At 39.5% G+C, this 15882-nt stretch overlaps 1 protein-coding gene across 3 annotated transcripts in view; it reads left to right on the plus strand.

Moving 5' to 3' along the window:
• Positions 1-15882, plus strand: part of msh4 (mutS homolog 4) — a 49886-nt gene that overhangs the window by 6167 nt on the left and 27837 nt on the right. For all 3 annotated transcript variants that reach the window (XM_057859964.1, XM_057859965.1, XM_057859966.1), the window contains exons 7-13: positions 140-312; positions 410-477; positions 8470-8544; positions 8626-8690; positions 8804-8973; positions 13657-13793; positions 13954-14057. In XM_057859964.1, coding sequence (XP_057715947.1) covers positions 140-312; positions 410-477; positions 8470-8544; positions 8626-8690; positions 8804-8973; positions 13657-13793; positions 13954-14057 — 792 coding nt within the window. The remainder of the gene's footprint in view (positions 1-139; positions 313-409; positions 478-8469; positions 8545-8625; positions 8691-8803; positions 8974-13656; positions 13794-13953; positions 14058-15882) is intronic.

The following is a 15882-nucleotide window of genomic DNA, read 5'->3' on the forward strand; positions in this document are numbered from 1 at the left end:
ATTTTCCAAAATGTATGCTGTCGAAATTGTTGGAAAACTAGACAAAGACTAAAAAATATCTAAGTATTTTTGTCCGAAAGACTAAGAAAAAAATGGAAGGGGCTGCCAAAAACAGCACTGTTACTGTGGATGCACACAGATGCGACCATACCCTTTTCGGTGTCCTGAACCACACAAAAACTCCTGGAGGTGCCAGAAGGTTGCGCGCCAATATTCTAGAGCCTCTGACGGACATCGATACCATCAACATTCGGCTGGACACAATACAAGAGATGTTGCAGAGTGAGACGTTCTTCCTTGAATTGAAGAACGGTACTGTAGCATTTTTTTAAATCAAACTTGATATTGTACACACTGATACAATGAGTTGAACATTTGGCCCTGTTTTTTTTGTTTTGTTTTGTTTCAGCTATTAGTAATTTTGGTGACATTGATCAGCTGCTTTCTGTTCTGATCCAGGTCCCAAAACAAGAAAAAGTATGTGAATCACTTTTATTATTATTATTATTATTGTTTTTAATACAACTTCTAGCAAAAGTATGGAATCACCAGTCTCGGACGAGCATTCACTCAGACATTTTATTATGTAGAACAAACTCAGATAAAAAGCTTGTAAAAATAAGGAATTGTGCAACTCTTTAGCATTCAAAAACACTAAAAGAAATGAATAAAAAACATTGTGGTGGTCAGTAAATGTTTCTTTTATAGCGCAAGTGCAGGGAAATAAATATAGAATTACTCCATTCTGAGGAAAAATATATGGAATCATGAGAAACAAACAAAGAAATAACAATCAAAACATATCTCTCGTATTTAGTTGCCTCTGGCTTTTATGAAAGCTTGCAGTCTCTGAGGCATGGACTTGATGTGTAACAAACATCAATTTGGTGCCAACTCTCTTTGATTCCAGTTGCCAGATCATTCTTGCAGGTCGGAGCCTTGCTGTGGACCATGTTTTTCAACTTCCACCACAGGTTTTCAATAGGGTTCAGATCTGGGCTATTTGCAGGGCATGACATTGACTGGATGAGTCTTTCTCCAAGGAATGCTTTATCAGTTTTAGCTCTGTGGCATGATGCATTGCCATCTTGGAAAATGATTTCATTATCCCCAAACATATTTTCAATTGAAGGGATAAGAAAGCTGTCCAAAATTTCAATATAAACTTGTGCATTTATTGAAGATTTCACCACAGCCATCTCCCCAGTGCCTTTTCCTGACACGCAGCCCCATATCATGAAGGACTGAGGGAATTTTGATGTTTTCTTCAGGCAGTCATCTTTGTAAATCTCACTGGAACGGCACCCAACAAAAGTTACAGCATTATCACCTTGTCCAATGCAGATTCTTGACTCATCACTGTTAGGTTTTGTGTTTGTTTTCTCCTAGTGTGACTTGTCCCTGTGATTGCCCATTGATTTCACCTGATGTGCCTTCTCCTAGACTATCCTCCTGTGCTCACCTCTTCCTTGTTGTCTCGTTACCCATTGTCTGCGTGTGTGTATATAAGCTCCCATTTTCTGTTCACTCCTTGTTGCGTCATTGTCTATGTCTATGTCTACGTCAATTTCAAGTCCGGTCCAAGCCCTCGTGTACCAGTCCCTCTGATTTAGGTAAGTTTTGTTTGAATCTTGCCCTTTTGATCCTCAGTGCTTTCAGTTGTACTTTGTGTTTTTGTTAGATATCATTAAACGTTTTTTGAGTTCACCTGCCTTGCCGCTTTTGTTTCCCTGCAATTGGGTCCACACAACCTGCCTGCCTACCCGCGTCCCTGACAATCACTGAAAATAACCTTCATCCAGCAATTCACAGTCGATGATTGCCTCTCCTTAGCCCATTACAGTCTTGTCCCTTTCTGTTTAAGTGTCAATAATGGTGAAACATGAAAATCCCATTTCCTTATGGCGATTTTGCATAGTTCTGTCACATACCTTGACTCCAGCTTCCTCCCATTTCTTCTTCATTTGTCTTGTTGTACATCTTCTGTTTTCAAGACATATGGCCTTTGGTTGTTTGTCACGACGTTTGGATAACTTCCTCGGTCTACCATTGCCCTTAACTTTAACAACCTTGCCATGCTGTTTGTACTTGGTCCAGATTTTTGATACAGCTGACTGTGAACAGCCCACATCTTTGGCAACCGTACGTGTAGCGTTACCTTCTTCAAGAAGTTTGATAATCCTCTCCTTGGTCTCAATAGACATCTCTCTTGTTGGAGCCATGATTCTTGTGAATCCACTTGGTCCACCAGCCCTCCAAGGTGTGATAAATGCACTGTTTTTAACTGCTGACTAACGAGCAGATCTAATCTGATGCAGGGGCCCAATTAAGGAAAGGAAATTGACTGAGTGTGTCTATATTTTCTACTCAAAATGAAGCGATTCCATATTTTTTTCTTCAGAATGGAGTGATTCTATACTTATTTCCCTGCACTGGCTCTATAAAAGTAACATTTACTGACCACCGCAATGTTTTTTATTCATTTCTTTTAGTGTTTCTGAATGCCAAAGAGTTGCACTTTTGAACTAATTTGTTATTTTTTCAAGCTTTTCATCTGAGTTTGTTCTACATAATAAAATGTCTGAGTGAGTGCTCGTCTGAGACTGGTGATTCCATACTTTTTGCTAGGGGTTGTATACTCACACTATGTGATTGATTCTCTTGAAGCAAAGCTAAACTATGTCTTGGATGAATTTGGGGATATACTCGTGAAAACCTGAAATAATTCATATTTAGTTGTCAGATGGTTATGTTTATTATGTGGCCCAGTCCACCATTTCCTACCAAAAATAGTCTTTTGTATGTTTTTTAAGAGTCGTAAATTAATTACTGTAAGGCGTCTGTGAAAAGCTTTGATGTTTTCACCTCAACACAGCATCATAATTCAATTTCATAAGGCAAGGCAATGCAAGGCAAATTTATTATAGCACAATTCAACACAAGGCAATTCAAAGTGCTTTACATCACATGAAGATCATAAAAATCACATTTAAATCAATACAACGTAAAAACCAAAAAATCGGAAATAAAATTATACATAAAAATCGCATTTAATAACAAATAGAATAAAAATAAAACAAAAACTACTACTACTAATAATAAATGAAATCAGCAATGGAGATAAGCACAAGAGGAATAGAAAGCAAGTAGATTGAAATATACAGACAGTTATGGATATGCAGTGCTAAACAAAAGCGTTTTTAGCCCTGATTTAAAAGAGCTAACAGTTTGAGCATACTTCAGACGTTCAGGTAACTTGTTCCAGAGGTGAGGAGCATAATAACTAAATGCTGCTTCACACTGCTTGGTTCTTGTTCTTGGAACATGCAGAAGACCGGTTCCAGACGACCTTAGGGGTCTAGATGTCTCATAGGAATCTAACAAATCAAGCATGTATTTTGGTCCAAGGCCATTAAGTGTTTTGTAGACGAGCAGTAGTATTTTATAGTCTATCCTTTGACTCACTGGGAGCCAGTGTAGCGATTTCAAAACCGGTGTAATGTGGTCCAGCTTCCTTGTATTTGTGAGGACTCTGGCTGCAGCATTCTGTACTGGCTGCAGCTTCCTGACTGATTTTTTATCAAGACCCGTAAATATACCGTTGCAATAGTCCAATCTGCTGAAAATGAATGCATGCATACGTTTTTCCATGTCTTGTTGAGTCAGAAGCCCCTTAATTCTGGTTATATTTTTTAGGTGGTAATAAGCGGATTTAGTGACGGACTTTAGATGGCATTCAAATTTTAGGTCTGAGTCAATAATTACGCCAAGGTTTCTGACTTGATTTGTAGCTGTAAGTGACATTGAGCTAAGTTGCCTGCTTATTTTTGACCTTTCCTTTTTTGGCCCAAAAATGATCACCTCTGTGTTCTCCACATTTAACTGGAGAAAATTCTGGCACATCCATTCATTGATTTGATGAATGCATTTACTCAGGAAGACTAAGGGACTATAATCATGTGGGGACACAGAAATGTACAGTTGTGTGTCATCTGCATAGGCGTGATAGGAGATGTCATACTGTTCCATTATCTGAGCTAAGGGAAGCATATAGGTGTTAAATAAGAGTGGTCCAAGAATTGACCCTTGAGGGACTCCACACGTGAATTTGGTTCGTTCTGACTGATGGTTTCCGATTGACACAAAGAAATCCCTATCATGTAAATAGGATGTGAACCAATGAAGTATAGTGTCAGTAAGCCCTACCCACTGTTCCAATCTGCTGAATAGTATGTTGTGATCAACCGTGTCGAATGCAGCGCTGAGATCCAATAGTAACAGAACAGATGATTTGCCTGCATCGGTATTCTGACGAATATCATTTAGGACTTTGATAAGCACGGTCTCGGTGCTGTGTTGTGGCTGAAATCCAGACTGAAATGAGTCAAAAAGGTTGTTTTGCCTCATGAAAGTCTGGATCTGTTCGGACACAACCCTTTCGATAATTTCCCCCAGGAATGTCAGATTTGATATTGATTGGCCTGTAATTACTAATGATTGAGGCATCCAGATTAGGTTTTTTTTAGGAGAGGTTTTATTACTGCAGTTTTTAAAGTCTGTGGAAACTCTCCTGTTTGGAGAGAAGTATTTATAATCTAAAGTATGTCTGGGGCTATGCAATAAAAACAGTTTTGAAAAAGTTTGAAGTAAGGATGTCAAGGCAGCATGTTGTGGGCTTTAATTTTGACACAATTTCTGTTAAAGTGGCATAGTCCAAGAGGCTAAACTGTCTAAGATTGACGTGGGGGACATTTTGGGAGGCATTTAGTGTAACAATTGTTGATCTGGAGTTGCACACAGTCTGTCTAATCTTTATTACTTTGTGTGTAAAGAATGCTGCAAAATCATTACAGGACACCTCAGATGCCAATTCCTGAGGTATTGATGCTTGTGGGTTTGTCAGTTTGTTAACAACAGAAAATAGTGTGCGAGTATTGTTGGTGTTTCTACTAATGATCTCTGAAAAATATGACTGTCTAGCATTTTTCAGTTCCTGGTTGTATTTGCGAAGACTCTCTTTGTAGATATCATAAAAAACTAGGAGTTTGTTTTTTCGCCATCTGCGTTCTGCTCGTCTACAATCTTGCTTTTGTTTTAAAGCTAGTGTGGCATTTCTCCAGGGTGACCTCTTCTTTCTTGACAAAGTTTTTGTCTTAATCGGGGCAATAGTGTCAATTACAATCATCACGCTGGAACTGAAACTATTTACAAGTTCTTCCACTGGAGCTGTTGTAGGGGTTAATGGTGAGGCATAGGCCTGTGTGAATAACGCACAAGTTTTATCACTTACGTAATGCTTCCTAATCACCTCTGTTTCCCATTTCAGAGGATGGACAGGGGTGGTCATTTTAAACATAATTCAGTAGTGATCAGAAAGAGCAACATCATTCACTGTAACCTCAGAGATGTTAAGACCTTTGGTTAACATTAAGTCCAGTATGTGTCCTCTGTTATGTGTTGGAACTGTGACATGCTGAGATAAACCAAATGTATCCAAAATATTTAAAAGCTCTCTAGCACATCCCTCTTCAGGATTATCAACATGAATGTTAAAGTCACCCACTAAAACAACACAATCAAAGTCCATGCAGACAGAAGACAGTATTTTGGTAAACTCATCAAAAAACATTGTGTTATACTTTGGTGGTCTGTAAACTGTTACCAAGGCAGCTCTGCAAGGGCTTTTTAGCTGAATGACAATATATTCAAAGGAATCAAACTGACCACATGAAATATTCGTGCATTAAAAACTGTCCCAACCCCACCTCCTTTCTTATGGGTTATTGGCGCACTAAAGAAATGGAAGTTTGTGGGGGTTGACTCAACTGTTGAGCTATTATCTTGATCTAACCAAGTTTCTGTTAGGAACATCATGTCAAGGTTATGTTTGCTGATAAAATCATTAATTAAGAAAGATTTGCCAGCTAAAGATCTGATATTTAGCAGAGCCAATTGCAGATCCCAGACTGGATTCACTGGTGAGTTTTGGGAATGACATACTATGCTTAACAGGTTGGCAGAGTTGATTGAACGTTTTTTTATTTCTCACCAATCTAGTCCTTTTTTTGTTGTTTTTCACCACTGGGATTGTTGAGCATACAGACTGTACTCCATAGGGCCCCGGCTTTTGCTGGGACAGAACAGTCTTTGTAATGTTGTCACAGCCTGGACTCGGTGCATATCATATTGGTGTCGCAAACATGGCTTCCTCGATAGAAGGATAATACCCTGTAGTTCCTGAGTTGTAGTGCTTTGGCTTTGCCCCGAGAGAATTCCAGGGGAGGCTGGTTGGTTTGTAGCCATCGAAGACATGAACTTGAGGAGATCAAGAGAATGATTAACCTTGCTATTTATCGTATCATGATCCATAGTCTCCCGACCAGGTCGACTCATTATTCCATCCAAACTAAGTCGTCGGCAGGGTGGCTTCTGGGACTGTGGGGATTTAGGCCTTGATGGGGCCTTAGCCTGACTGAGTCGGCGGCGTGGTGGCTTCTTGGAGTGTGAGGATTTGGGGCTGGATGGGGCCTTAGCCTGACTAAGTCGGCGGCGTGGTGGCGTCTTGGAGTGTGAGGATTTGGGGCTGGATGGGGCCTTAGCCTGACTGAGTCGGCGGCGTGGTGGCGTCTTGGAGTGTGAGGATTTGGGGCTGGATGGGGCCCCGTCAGCAGAGGATTGCACGGTCGGGTGGTTCTCCTCCTGTTGAGCTGATGGAGCCACTTCTTGGGTCTTGTCTGAAGGGGGTCGATCACCTGCTACCAGGGTCTCCTCCCGTTGAGGCAGTGGAGCCTCAGCAGAAGAGGGTTGGTCACAGCCTGGCAGGGCTGGCTTAGTCACTTCCACTTCAGCGACTGTAGGCTCCATTTTTGGAGGAGACGTTGATCCTGCATGCTCACTGTCTGAGCCAGCACTCATCCCAGCCTCCATGTATATCAGATGTTTTGGGACACCTTGCCTCCTGTCCTCGAGATAAGCAGACTGTCTGTGCCTCAAGAGATAAAACATGCTGCTGCTTAGTAACCGCACTCCTGACTTATTTAGGTGAAGGCCATCGCTCTTAAAGAGATGCCTGCGCCCTGAAAATATGTTGAAATTGTCAATGAAGTTCATCGATTGTCCAGCGCATGTAGCTTTGAGCCATTTGTTGAGCATCATCACTCTGCTGAAACCTTCATCCCCCAGCCTAGGCACGGGTATGGGTCCACTGAAAAACACCTCAATATTTAAAGTTCCGACTTTGTTTATCAGTTCAGTGAAGTCTTGCTTTAAAAGCTCTGATTTTTGCTTCGCAACATCGAGGGCTCCTGTGTGTATTATCAGAGTAGTGGCTGTTGGATGCTGAGCAGCAATGCTCAGGATATTCTCTGAGATATCAGACACCATTGCCTTATTAAAACAACATACTTGGTATTGTTGCTACAAAAGTGTTTTATCCCATTCACAGCAAAGTCGCCCACTATCAGAGTGCGGGGCCCAGTGGATCGCTTTCTCTGTAGCCTGCTAGCACATGCACTAGCATTGTACATCTCTTTCGAGCTGGGTGTTCCAACTTTCCCTGGGTCAGGAGAAGTACATAAATATGTTTAAACCTATATGTTGTAATTTCAGATCATGATAAGATATAACTGTTTCTTACTTTGTATCAAGAAATATTTAAGGACAATGTAGTGTCCAAGCATGGGGATGGGGTGGCTCAGTGGTAGAGTAGTTGTCCCCCCAACCCAGAGGTTGAGGGTTCGATTCTGTGCCCTGATGAACTTGCCTAAGTATCCTTGAGCAAGATACTGAACCCCACATTGCTCCTGATGCTGCGCCACCAGTAGGTAGATGAGGATGTAGTGTAGAGCGCCTTAAGGTGGAAAAGCGCTATACAAGTATAACACCATTTACCATGCATCTTTCATTACTGTTGCACTGTGTTCATCGTCCGGTCATAATCACAGTATGTTTTTTAAATTAAGTTATTCTGACCCATAATGCACCGCAAAGAAGCCAAGACAAAAGATGATTACAGGGTAAGATTGTCTGGCCTTTTTTGATATTGTTAAAAGTTAGGTTTATATGCCTGCTCCCCCTCCATAGCTGATCATTAGCATAATGTGCAATATTACATGTATTTAGACATGAATCCATCAGATATTTTACTGTAAATAAAATATTAGGGAGCTCAAGCTGTTGATGAAAAAAAATACTCGACCATCATCATAACATTCTCCTATTTTAAACTAGATTTGGAAAATATCCTTCATTACTGTCATGCAAAGCTTTCATGAGAGTCCCCCATATATCATATATATCATAAAATCTGGTAGCCAAATATTTTCGACTGAAACGTTACAGAATTTTTTTTTCTTTCCAACGGAAGTAAAAGAACCGAAACTGAATGGACTAGATGAACTGTTTTTTTTCATGTATACATGTCTTTAATAAATATAGGACTTGTCACTTCTATCATCATATTTTCTGTAGATACAATTTGCAGAAGCGAAGATTACACATGCAATTCAGCTGAAACACACTTTGGATCTGGTGCCAAAGTTGAGGGTCGGTACCTGCTGATATTCACTAGTTAATGGCTCCAAGTATGATTTTCTTTTTTTTTTAAAAGGAACATTTTATCAACAGGAGGTGTTAAAGAACTACAACACAGCTCTTCTTAAAGCATACTGCGCTTCCCTAGATGACAACAGGTACAGTATGTTAGAGTGACTATAAAGGATTCTATTTTATTCTCGTTATTATTGGCAATTGTCATCTGTTTTTGTTTTGTTACTTATACATTGTTTTTTTTGCACGCCTTCAGATTTGACATGATATCGAAGCAGATCCTCACTGTGATCAATGATAACGTCACCTACACGAAGGAGAGCATGAACATGCGAATGCAGAAGTGCTATGCCGTGCGACCCAACATCAACGAGTTCCTCGATATTTCCCGACGAACTTATACCGAGATAGTCGATGACATTTCAGGTGGGTGTTCAAGGGTGTTTGCTTAAAATACAGTAGGTGATCATTCACAAAAGACGCTTAGTTAATTTGTCCACGCAACTCCATCACGCTGCTGGGTCGTGGCTGCCAGTCGGGGGACCTGGCTTCGATTCTAGTCAATGGCATTTGATCGATTTAATTCAGAATTATGAAGGTATTTAACGCAATCCGTTCCAATTTACCTAAAGAAATAAAAAATGCACATCAATAGGGATGTCGTGATCAGAAATCGGGCCGATCTGGCTATTTATTCAGAGGATTGGAATAATGTGAAAAGGATTGGGTTTTTTAAGGTAGAAAAAAGTCATTTTTAAGGATGAAAAATGCACAAAATAATCCAGAAATACAATGACATTGCAAAAAGAAACAAATATATTAGGGATGTACCAAAAGCAAAATTCTTGGCCAAAACCGATCACCGAATATTGGATGAAGCAAATTTCTTTTATTTTCCTTCATTTAATGATTGATATATTTTTTAAAATACTTCCAAACCGCGGACATGTTAAATCTGAGCTAGTAGTTTTAGCTCTCCGTGTTTTGATTACGTCATCCCAAGAGGTCTAAGGTTCTTCTTGTCGACTAACTGAAAACCAAAAATGTGATTTTAGCTATTTTTGGCCAAGTACACCTGAGAGTTAGCACTTTTGAGAAAAAAGTATTTAAAAAAAAAAACAGCCAAAAACACACACACTTAAAGGCTTAAAACCTTAAGTGTTAAATAAATAAACTAAACAATTTTAAATTTAGTAGGACAAATTTAACTGGTGTATATTTTGTATTAAAAATACATTGCTGATAATGATTGTTTTCCCTTGTCCGTCCGTAACTCAGATATGTACCTTATTAATTCAGTTTTGACTAGTAAAATTATCATAATATTATAACCAGTGTTGTTAATAACGGCGTTACAATATAACGGCGTTATTTTTTTCAGTAATGAGTAATCTAATTAATGACTTTTCTCATCTTGGCAACGCCGTTACCGTTACTGAGGCGGGAAAGGCGTGCGTTACTAAGTTGGTTGAATAAAAAATGTCTGAGAGAGACGGACTCACGGTGTAGGCGCACTATCCTATTCCCCTCACTATCCACTCGCGGGGGCCTGTGCTTGTCAGTGATGTTCCTTATTCTTGCTATATGATTATACAACTTTAACATTTGTTAATAATACGCTCTGTGTGTAGTATCATCCATCGCTTTTCCTTTTTAAATGGCCACTTTTAAGCGAACGCAAGAAGTGACAACGGGAACATTTTTAAACAGGCATTTCACGGGAGAGCATTTCGACTCTTCGGCCAATCATATAGTGACAGCGACGACTCTTCGGCCAATCATATAGCGAGAGCGAGTGGATAGTGAGGGGAAGAGGAAAGTGAACCTACAACAGCGACGAGAGAGCAGAGCAGGAGTGGGGAGGACGCCGTTGCAAACGCGATGCTAGGTGGCTCCAGTCGGTCTTTGTCAGTCACGTGCCCAAACTAGCGGACACGCCTCCATGCGCCATTTTGAGTGTACCACGGATGTAAACAAACCAGAACAGGAGTAGCTCCGACGCCACATAACTGCTTCCTACTTCATCGCTGGATATAAAATAAACTCCCTCGTTTACCTGAGTGTAGCCATAGCCTACAAACTACGCCCACATGATACGGTAGATATCACATATTATAGAACTAGATGCAAATGACAGACACGGCTGCATTGGCAACATGTTTTAAGGACTACATGCGTTAGTAAACAGCCGCCATCTTAAAGCAGTAAACCTCGCAGGAAGGCTCTGATGTAGAGATCCTTCCTCGCGAACCGAAGTAACTTTTTTTAAATTTTATTTTAAAATGCTCCTAAATCGGCAAAATCTTGACTTAAATCTATCTTTAAATGATGAAAACTTAAAACTTACACATGTTGATTGTTGTAAGTTGACAGAAGGGAACTAATGCAATAACGGGAGCAATTTTAACAACTTTAACGGTTGATTCACAACTTTAAATGACTTCCACACATAGCAAAAGTTACTATCTAGTTATCGCAAGACCCTTGTATCTAGTTAAGTGGAGGGTAAAGAATTGGGCTAGGGCCAATTGTTCCCAAAACCCTTTAAACTTCACATTGTGTGACCTTTTTTTTTTTTGTTTGTTTGAGAAAAAAAAAACATGAAAATTATCACTAGTTACTTTGCCAAGTAACTAATTACTCTTACATTCAGGTAACTGAGTTACTAACGCAATTACTTTTTGGGACAAGTAATTTTAACTGTAATTAATTACTTTTTTAAAGTAAAATTAACAACACTGATTAATTTAAAAAATGACTTAACATACAAAATTACGTGTAATCAAAGGGTGACCATTATCAGGCTGGCCATTGTTCCGTCAGCTTTTTCTCCCCATCAAAAATAGCAACTTTGACATTCTGCGCATGTGTGTAACGTTACAATGGAATGGAATAGAATTTTATTGTCATCATCATTGGTATCATTGACAATTATTGACAATTACAAAATGTGATATGATTTGCCCGAAGTAACCGTAGAAGAAGACAAAGGCGGACGAGATGAAGCATATGCTTATCAGTTTCCCGTCCAACATACAACTTAAGATGCACATTCAGGCATGGAACATACATCAAACCTGTACAATAACACAATCAACAATCTGAGTTTAGTAACCTAGCGTCCAGTCAAGCAGCTCAATTAATTTCAGGGCATACAAGTTATGGCTTAGTCATGTCCCTGACATTTTTGCATCTGTTTGCTGTGGAATATTTTGTTGTGGCTATGTGTGTGGCAAAAGTGATTATGTGTTATCACAGCTGGTGTGAGTAGCGGCAACAATTGGCGCAAACAAATGTCACTGTAACAGTTTCATCAGACATGTATGTATAAAATCAAACAACATGCCGTACATATTTTATCCCAAGATTAATGTCTCCACAACGAAAACATGCTTATTATTCGTTTTATACAGTATCTTTTCCATATACTAGACATTTGAATCAGGAGCTCGGTAGACACAGCAGATAATTATGTTTTTACAATTGGGGATTAGGAGCTCAATTGTAATACATTCAAGGAGATTGTCAATCATAATTGCAACACCCCCTCTCCCGTTAGATGCCCGATCCATTCGTGTCATGTTATGTCCATGCAAATTAAAGTCAGAGCCTTTGCTATCTTTAGTAGATAATCCTTAGTGTGTTCGAGATTCTTGTAGAGACTCCTGCCGTTGATAGGTTTCAGCTTACCGTCCACATCCACGAGTTGTTATACTGGTCCGCTGTGTGGTGTTTACAGTTATCCAGCTATTATAGTTAGCTGGTCAAGACTCGTTATAGCTGTTATCTTCATATCTTGCGTCTTGACAAGGATCCTGCAATCCGAGACCCAGGTGTTGGCTATTTTCCCAGCTTTCTTGAGTTGACATGCTTTTCTTGCAATTTTGGGATTTCGGCGTGTCAAGTTGTCATTCAAAAAAAATCTTCGACCCTTTCAGGTGGCGGCGCTGGTTAAGCAGGGCAGTCTTGGTCTTGTGGTCTGCCAGCTTCATGAGCACTGTCGCCGGTCCTCTCCCCCCAGATGGGAGCAGAAGGCAGCGACGGATGTCCAGCGGTTCCATGTTTATTCCATACTCTTTCAGTTTAGCAATTGCCAGTTGCGCCACTGTGTCCCCTGGGCTAGGCATCAGTTGTAATCCAGAAATGATGAGCTCATCTGCGCGTCGGCACTGGTCGAGCTCGTCAGCCAAAATTTCCAGCCTCTTGATGCGAACATCTCTCTCCTTGACCGCCTGCTTGAGTTTCTCGTTTTCAGCGCGAAGTAACTGGAGCTCTCTGACGATTTCTTGATTCTGGTTTTCAATCAAGCCAGTCAAGGAGACCTCCAACTTCTGTATGGAGGATTTTATTTCATCCAAGTCTCCAGGTTTCAGATTCTTTGGAGCCATACTGGGAGTCGAGTTTGCTGGCCCTGAGCGCTTATCGGTTAAGATAAGAGAGTGCTTCAGGAGCTCAGAGTGCGTCTGTACGCGTTGAAGGCTGAGCAGCAATTCAATCGTCCTTGAATCCAGCGGCTCCAAAGTAAGCACCACTGACCTTCTATCAAGAAATGAATATGTACTTACGTTTGGTCATGGACGCACACGAAGGAAAGTTCTCCTCACGCACATCCTATTATGTGGCTGCTCTCAATTCGACCGTATGCCGCTCTCTCACCGCTAACGTCTTCCTTCTACCGTTAAGCATATATTTACACTTTATTCATGTTACACATGTAGGTTTATGATGTAACTTTTTTATTTAGCACCTTTGGATAATATTGAGACTCCAACTGAATGTTAAAGAGCGCTTATTCAACGCCACGGGAGAAAGATCTGACAAGGGAGCAAAATATGACTGAACACCGGCTCTATCAATGACGTGTGCCTTTTTTTTTCTTCAGGTAGTGGGCAACCCTATTTTTTGGCCAAATTTTAAATTAACTTTATGCTCATTTCAATTCTACGTAATCCTGCCTTTCTGCTTTTATCTTTGGTCAATCACAGCATGTTTTAGAAACCAAAACAATATTGATTTAAAAAAATGGCCAATTTGTTTGCATGTTTTCCAAAACCAGTGAAATATGACCTAGACAATTATGCTATGAGGCTAACGATTTATGTTTCTCAGCACTAGTAAAACAGATGGAGGAGAAATATTGCGTTCCCATGCGCATAAGCTACAGCAACACTCGAGGTTTCTTCGTCCAAATGAAGCTCGTCGGAATATTGCTGCCCAATGGGAAACTTCCGTCAGAGTTCATCAAGGTATTAACAGTGGAAATGACTAAACAAAGTTGAGTTTTACCTCTATTGAAGTAAATTTATTTGGAGTTATTTTCTTGGCTCTGAAGTTTGTTGCCTTCGACAATGTGATGTGATTTGTTGTATGAGCCTAATTCTTGGCATTTGACATCATTCCTCTCAGGTGACCAAAAACAAGGACAACTATGGCTTCACCACTGTAGATCTGATGAGATTGAATGACCGGTGTGATGAGGCCCAGAAGGAGATTGTTCACATGTCCTATGTGTGAGTCAAACAACCATACAAATTATTTTTTTTTTATGATTATTCATCTCAGGGGTCCAATCTGGCTAGTGGGGTTCCCAGGGTCCTTAAAATGTCTTAAATGTAATATCCCGATAGGCCGGAAAGCCTTAAATTGTCTTTCAATTTAATGGAAAATTGTTGTAGGTATTAAATTTCCAGAACAGGCATTTAATGCCAAGCTTGCTACAAAAATCTTCCATTAGAATAGTGTTAGCTCACTGGCTGGTATTGATGGCGCTTGACATCCAATTCATTTTGACTGGATTGGACATCTAGAGCAGTCAGTGGCACTCAAACTATAGCATTCACAGCCACATTCACATTTTGTTAGCATTTCATGCAGCATGATTAGCATGATTTTGAGTCAATTTCTATTCATTCTGGGACATTCTTGAGTCACTTGGTTTTCAATAACCCAAAATCAACAGGAAGTGACCTGTATATGCCTCAACGGGAAAAGGAATTGACAGAAAATCAACATTAAAAATGACACCAAATGCCACAAACATACAACCCATGTTATTTCTGCTTGTTTTGTCCGGTAATCTTTCAAAAAAGAGCATGCCGATCAAACACTGCTGCTATGGTACTTGTAGAAACGACTCTAGACATTATGACATAAGGATGTTTTCTTCATACGTTTCCCGAAGCCAAAAACTTGGAGTAAAAAATGTGAAGAATTGATCAACTTGCGCGGACGTCCAAAAGACCAGTTTAACGCCAGCAGGTGAAACCATTTACATTTCATATGCAGTAAACATTTTGTTGGGGGCCATGGCCCATTTTGATATTTTTACCTATTTTTTAGCATGGCTTTTTACCGTGCTACTTCTGTAAATGTAAATTGCTATTTATAATATACTACACTGTAAAATATTAAAAGTTGACTTTACTAAAAAAATATATGCAAACTTGCTGCCTTAAAAAAATTAATTTATGTTGACTTAGATAAATTAGATTTGATTAACTTAATTATTGTGAGTTGGCAGTACTCAAATTAACTTAAAAAATTTGGATTATAGTCACTTGTTTTTATTGAGTTGGCAGTACTCAAACTAACTAAAATAACTGGATTACAGTAACTTGTTTATTTTGAGTGTACAGTACTCCCATCATATTCAGGTCAACTTAATTTTCTTGACCTAAAAGAATTCCACAATAGAAATTACATCTGCACATACTAATTTCATTAAAAACACATTATCTAACAGTAATGACCCCCAAAACACAATAAATGGAGAACACTCATTGGATTAATTCAATGGAATTAAAATTTACTTTAAAATGCTCAAAAGTGCATTTAATGAGAGACACTGGCTCCTGGCAGGCTGAACGGTGTTTGGTTAATGCTCAGTATCAATGAACAATCAGTGGATTAATTATAAACCTACTTTTGCAAACATTTTGCACCTCATACAAAGTATAAGTACCTAAAATAACCTTTTGCTACAGAAATTTCTGAATAATACCTGAACTGCATCAATGTCCACTCCTATCCTGTAATTTCCAAAGACTAACAGGCGAGATCCTATTATCATCATTTCAGGACATTAACTCAGCATTGAAGACATGGCGTCAAACTAGTTTCCCATTACAACATGAGCTTGAGCTCTGGTAAAGCTAACAGTTCTGATTTCTCCAACAATATTAGTGATCAAAACTGGAACTACAATCAACATTGCGCCATGGTTTAAACTGTGCAGCAGTGATAAAATAAACATAAAAATACAGAACTCCTTTTAAAACACACAACTCAGTTCAAATTCAAATTTCACTTTAACACCTGATACAGTAAACAAGATAC

The sequence above is a fragment of the Corythoichthys intestinalis genome, chromosome 15, assembly GCF_030265065.1.
Source record: "Corythoichthys intestinalis isolate RoL2023-P3 chromosome 15, ASM3026506v1, whole genome shotgun sequence".
Classification (NCBI taxonomy): domain Eukaryota; kingdom Metazoa; phylum Chordata; class Actinopteri; order Syngnathiformes; family Syngnathidae; genus Corythoichthys; species Corythoichthys intestinalis.